The following is a 6,512-nucleotide window of genomic DNA, read 5'->3' as shown; positions in this document are numbered from 1 at the left end:
TTGTGTTTTTTTTGTTGTTTTTTTACAATTTACGTATAACTTATTTTGCATAAATTATAATGTTCCCTCACTATGGTGTTCCGTGCCGAGGAAGACATTTAATATAATTTTGAAACATGCGTTATTACGTAATTAAATAATAGTATCGAACACATATAAAACATTTTAAAAAACACATAAAACTCACAAATAAAAACATATTTCTACCTATTTAGCCTAATCTACTCATCAATCTGTTTTTATTTTATGCAGTAGAATTGGCTTTGCACTATTTAGCCATTTTATTTGAATGAAACATAATATAATAATAATTATTATATATTATGTTAACACCTAATAGTAACTTTTGTTTACGATTTTTTGATTTGACAGTTACCTATCGATATCTTTGAATCTCGTCATAATCTCTTCGAATACTAAGTTTATCTATATAATATTTTTAAGTAAATAAAAGAAAAATAATCAATATATTGTCTGTCACTAATATTGCAAGTAATTATTGCACACGTAATAAAACCTCACTAATGAATAATTTTTAAAATAAATACGTTATCATAATCAATATTATTGCAATAAAATCAGTTCACAATGAAATTCCTTATAGTGCTATTCGCTTTTGTCAGCTTAGCAGTTGCTGATACATGTAAGTTTTTCAGTTTTTTATTCGAATTAGTAACATAAATAAAAGAATTCACAAGTTTTTTACTTTACAAGTCTTTTACTTTTGTTTTACAAGCCTTTTGCCTTTAGAGAGTGAGAAGCATAAACAAGTTACGCTTTAGTGACTCTTAAAGAGATAAACGTTATGACAGTGTATGGTCGATATTTTTATGAAAACATTATGCATGTGTATAAAAATATATCTCTTTCACAAACATAACGACAAACCTATTTATATTACTAGGAAAAAAATAAATTAGAATTTCAAAAATTAAAACAACGTAAGGTTAGCACATCTATTGTAGGGGATTGTGTATGCTTCTACAACAGAATACCCAAAATGTCTTAAATACAAATGACATAAAAAAGTACTCTGGAAAAGGTTTTTTTATGGATTTAACAAGGAAGCTAATTGTGTAAAGAACTGATGATTTTATTTTATATGTCCAATTTTTTATTGCGTTTGTTATGTGTTTATAATTATGTTTTTTTTATATAAATGTTTAATTCAATAATGTTTTAAGTATGTTTAAACGTTTGCACACAGGCTGAATTTCTTCTCTTAAGAGTTATTCATGTTTTTGAACATAAAATTGAAAAAAAATAATTAAAAAAACTCGATGAACCAGTATGAAAACTGATGTGCACTTTTAATAAAGAAAATAAATGAAATATTGCAGTAGCAAAAAAATATCAACCCAAAAAGTAAACCTGTGACGTAATCGTAGTTTTAACATTAAATTAAGAACAGTTTATGAAAAACGATCAGTCAACTAATTATATTTTAACATTAAAAAAATAAAATAAAATCAAAAGACCATCGCTGCTTTTATTAGATAAATTAAATTTTACTTTATATTTTTGTTGTAAAATTATCTTCTTTTGAAAAACAAAAAAACGTGTCTTTTATTTTTCCCGAATTCATAAAACTGTAATGGTGCCAATAACTGAAAAAATTGCTGTACCAAATAACTACAGGTATGGCTTAAACAGTTTATTTTTAAATATCTTCACTCATCTTAAAAAAAATAACGATCCTCTGATTTTCAAATGAATTAATTAATGCTCGTTTATACAACAAAAAAATGTTTACATTTAAATGACGGTCGTTTAATTTATAAATAAATATTGACGTTCCATCCTCTCTGCCTATCTGGCTTAACCTTAGTAGTAGGTACTAGTATTTACAAGCATCTACTACAACCAATAATTTCTATAAAAAATAATTTAATCAGCTTACATTTTTAAATGTCAAAAGGCATTTGAGACCCCGCTGGTTTAATGGTAAATTAGTTATTAGCACCCTTTTAAATAAATATTTCTTATCATCCATGTCAGGAATCGAACCCGAGACCTCTTGCTGACCATTTAACCACGAGGCGGACATGGCAATCATACTCTTTCGTATTTATTTAAAAAATATTTTGCGGCTATTCTCGGGTAAAAATCCTCCATTAGAAAATTGAGTGGAGATGAGGCAACCTCATAGTGTAGATACTAATTATTGCGTTTGAATTTTATTAAATAAATAAATATAATAAAATAATAATTAGTATACAATGATAAAGAGCTCCGGGAAATTGGGTATAAAAAATGTTTTTTTAGACGTGATGAAAATTAGAGCATTTAATTGGATGCCGAAGTTTTTTGAAAATCTATGAAAAAATGAATAAAAAAGTTTTGATAAAAATTAAATACTTTAAAACGTCATAGGTACTGGTCGATAGCTGTTTAGAATAGCCAATTGATTGTGTGTTGGGATTGAACCATGTTTAGCGTGTTTTCATACATACGGGGTTGCCTTTTCAAATGTCAGCTCAATTCACCGACGACAACTCGTGACGTCACGGGCGCAGGCAGTGAAATTTCAAAATTACAAAACTTAAAAAAATCATAGCAATGATAATAATACACAAAAATATTATTTTTTTTGGTTTGGTAGTCAATTGACAAATAAATAAAAATAAAAACACCACTTTACTTCCTCATTGATGATAATTCACCTGGCCATTTTATTGTGCCTTTTGCCATGGTGTGAATTGGACCATACACAAATACATACACGTATTTGTTATTAAATAAAGGTGTATCTGTGTGTTCCGTACCAGTTAGTAAAAAAAAATAATAGTATCGAAAAAAACAACACTAGGCATTAAAATAAATATTTTACCAACAATTATGTCATTCAATATAACTCACATTTATTTTTATAAACATCAAATAATTTATATAAACATACTGAAAGATTTCAAAAGAAGACTGTTTCTTGGTTAAGGCGTAGAAAAAAACTCATTTTATATAAAAACAGTTTGATTTCAACATTTTATACAACGCAAATACTTTTTTTTTGTTATTACAGCCAAATGGACCGAATTTCGTGTAAAATACTCTCCAGTAGCCACGGGAGTCGGAGTAAACTCGTATTGGACTATCCATAAGACTCTGACAGACGCTCTCCTGGATGGATGGAACGTTGTCTCAGCCAGTAATACCTTGGGGACGACAACCGTCTGCTACAAAACTGACAATAGAGTATGTCCCCTGTATGATTCCAAGGGTACCATCGCTGGCATGATGCTTGCTGTAAGGCATATTCTTGATTATTAATAAAAAAACATTTTAACACTTATCGGTTTCAGGAGTTAGTATGCGACTACCTGATCGAGTGACCCAGAGTAATACACTATTCTACTGTGGTTAACCATCGACTAATTACAGCGTAAATTCACCAGTACTACGCTGCTCAGCTAAGCCAAAAAGTCGTTACTGTAAAAAAATAGTTTTGCGATTTTTTTGCTTTCTTTGAGTACTTCGCACCAAAGAATTGTAAAGAGTTCTCAGTACGCGGGTATTTTCGAAAACCCTAGCAGTACGCAGAAATAATCCCAACATCTTCAATGCTTTACCACTGATTGCCTCTATGTGATCATGAAATGTCAGGGTGCTCAAAAATCTAAAGTTAAGATTTTTAACATTTAATGTGCGAATCACATTCTGCTCATTCATTTTGAAGCGAAAAAATTGAGTTTTTTAAGTCCTAGTAAAAAGACATCACCAAACACTTGGAAAAATTAAACATAAGTTTGTTTCGCCTTCCCCATTCACATTTATCATATTAGATATATGCGCTTGGAGAAGACAAAATTCGTCAAAAGTTGTAAAAAAAATGCTTCAAGGATTAATAAAAAAAAATGGTTACTCGGACTGGTATCTTAAACTCGTATAATATAAATAATTAAAATACGGTGCTTTTGGTAAACCAATGCATTAAGAATGGATAAAGGTAAAGTGACAATGAAATAATTTTAAAAATAATACTTTGCAGAAACAAATATTTTCCATCTTTTTTATAGATTCCTCCTGCAGACGTAGATAACCAGGACATTCCATATGACTTCAACGATTTCCCCGTATACGAGAAGAAGATCATCAACAGTGTTCAGTACTGGACTTCCACATACTATATCGTAGATCCTGAAGTCATCACAAGTGGAGGAAGGCCAAACACTGTCTCTCATATTGGAGAAGGTCTTTGGTTGAAAAGCGGAAAGGATTTCGTGAAAGTCCCAACTGATTTGAAGAGCATTAAGAATGAGACGGATTATACTTGGCAGAATTGCATTCCTAGCATGGGTAAAGTATTTTTCATAAAGTTTTAAAGCCGTTGAACAAATATCACATGCCTAGTGAAGTAGAAATTATTACGTTTATTTACGATGGACAAAGTTTCAGATTCAATTCCGGGCAAGGTCAACCAAAATATATATTTTTAAAGTGTTTTTTATTGCAAGATTCCTTAGTCCCTGGATTAGATCTTTGTTAAGCGAAAGACTGATATATTTCTTTTCAAGCATCAAATAATGACCAATAAATACTAGAATTAGTGTTACAATAACATATTTGTAGGTAGGTTAATATTAACTGTTAGTTGGGAAGTCAAGAGTCAACAAAAATAAAATATGTAAATAGTGTATATTAAATGTAATGTGAAGGTACTCAAAAGCAAATATAAAATGTACTTTTTAAAATATTGGTCCAAAGATTATGCCGATTTAATGGAGCGTCAAGTGTCTACAAATTGTTTTAATTCTTTTTTGTATGTAACCAACTGATGTGCATCCACCCAACAGTCCGCATCTTGTATTTTAAACATGAACTGCCTTCAAATTTTCAGCGGTGATTGTTTAGAGAACTTGATGCCCTGTGAAGTAAGCGGGCATGGTTAGGGCTCAAAAGGCATTCCTAATATATAGCCAATCAAACCTTATCGTCTCTTTGCAATGACAGCTGCTGGTGTTGCTTTTTTTATGAATTCTGTATTCATCGTTTAAATCAATAAATTCTTTTAAAAATTTCCCCTTTATCTAGTATTCAGCGTATTAACTTACCGTTCAATATGTATATAGTTCAATTTTCAGCATGGTTGACCCGAAATATTTACTTAAAGATGTTTTCAAAATTATTTATCTAAAATCTACGTTATGGCACCCAAAATATGCAATCATCTTGCCTTCATACTACAAAAAAAGAGATAACGCAAAGATACGAAGAAGTGCTGTGATAGGAATAATGGCGATAAAATGTGTAAGACAAAGACAGGGACTCTAGATAGATGTGGCAATTTGACGTACCTTGGACATATAATTAGGGGCCTTAAATATAAAGTTCCATAAATTATAATGAAGGAAAACGTTACAGGAAAACAAGAGCTGGGAAGGAAAAAGCTTTTCTGCCTAAGGAACATACGCAACTAAATCACAAGGGATTGGGTGTGAGGGATTTGTTCATGAACTAAACACAAACATGACACTTAAATAGAAGAAGATACATGTACATTCTTTTTTTTAGGTATCCACTACTATTACAACATGACTCAGGAGACAAAATGCGAAGACGCTCAGCCTTACTTCCTTCTGGTCAAAGATGACAACATCGTTGGTCTTGGTTGGCAATTTAACGGCAGAACTACTCCGGTCGTCAGGAACTGGTATGACGCTATCAACAGCGCTGCAGTTAAAGCAACAGTTCCTCTTGCACCAGCATGCCTAGCTGAAGGGGCTGATAAGTACGGAGTCATTTCTATCCACATGTATTTTGTGGAGAAGCCATGGGCTATACCTTGCAAACAGTCCATTGACAGCGTTGTTCCGATTCCTGGACTTCCATAAAAAAAAAAGATGCAGTTTATTTAAAGCGTTGTAAAACGAGGCTAGCACAGAAAAATGCATATTTTATAAGTCCAAAAATTTTTAATTCTTTTTTACTGATAATATTTTATTGATTCCAAACATTCAAAATTTTCTTTCTTTAAAAAAACACGCACTATTCAAACTAAAGATATTTACTCTTGTTTTCTATTATATATTTTGTTGTCCTTTAATAATAAGGAATATTTTTATGTTTTTTTTAATTTTTATTTCCTTTTTTAATAACAATAAAATAAAAAAAACCTTATAATCTTTTAAAGAATAATTTTTTCTCTTTCTTTTATTACACAAAAATATTATATTTGTATTTTTATTATAGGAGCAAAAATCCATAAATAATTCTTGTATATCCACGAACAGGCCATGCCTTTGTAGGATTTTATTTACTATTTTTACTGTTAATATGTTTTTCATTAATATGTATTTTGTTGCATTGTAGTTATCCTTTATTTTTTGAAAACTCTGTTTTACCTCTTTAAAAAAAATATATAAAAAAATGTTTATTAAAGAGCTGCGCTGGTATGTAGTTCATAACACGAAGCATTTAAAAGCAGTTCATTTGCAAAATCATAGTGTATTTAAACGTTAACTTTTTTAAAAACACTGATTTACCCTTTGTGCATCCGACAGCGGAACAGATTGCAA

At 30.5% G+C, this 6,512-nt stretch overlaps 1 protein-coding gene across 1 annotated transcript; it reads left to right on the top strand.

The window, feature by feature from the left end:
- Positions 1-586: 586 nt before the first annotated feature.
- On the top strand, positions 587-5,996 carry LOC148277693 (uncharacterized). Its single transcript, XM_088232526.1, has 4 exons — positions 587-643; positions 3,020-3,243; positions 4,014-4,293; positions 5,509-5,996. The coding sequence occupies exons 1-4, from the start codon at positions 589-591 to the stop codon at positions 5,826-5,828; spliced, it is 879 nt and encodes a 292-aa protein (XP_088088652.1). The 5' UTR covers positions 587-588; the 3' UTR covers positions 5,829-5,996.
- Positions 5,997-6,512: the final 516 nt, after the last annotated feature.

Source organism: Micrasema longulum, unplaced genomic scaffold (assembly GCF_059751315.1).
Source record: "Micrasema longulum isolate JH-2025_06_02 unplaced genomic scaffold, ASM5975131v1 h1tg000993l, whole genome shotgun sequence".
NCBI classification, from domain to species: Eukaryota; Metazoa; Arthropoda; class Insecta; order Trichoptera; family Brachycentridae; genus Micrasema; species Micrasema longulum.
This window is presented reverse-complemented; position numbering and strand designations above follow the sequence as displayed.

What these genes read in the sequence shown, in the direction of transcription:
- LOC148277693 (XM_088232526.1), top strand. Translation starts at nt 589, where the DNA reads ATGAAATTCCTTATAGTGCTATTCGCTTTTGTCAGCTTAGCAGTTGCT. An exon ending in CTTAGCAGTTGCTGATACAT is followed by an intron (nt 644 to 3,019) that starts GTAAGTTTTTCA and finishes TTGTTATTACAG; the next exon opens with CCAAATGGACCGAATTTCGT. An exon ending in TCGCTGGCATGATGCTTGCT is followed by an intron (nt 3,244 to 4,013) that starts GTAAGGCATATT and finishes TCTTTTTTATAG; the next exon opens with ATTCCTCCTGCAGACGTAGA.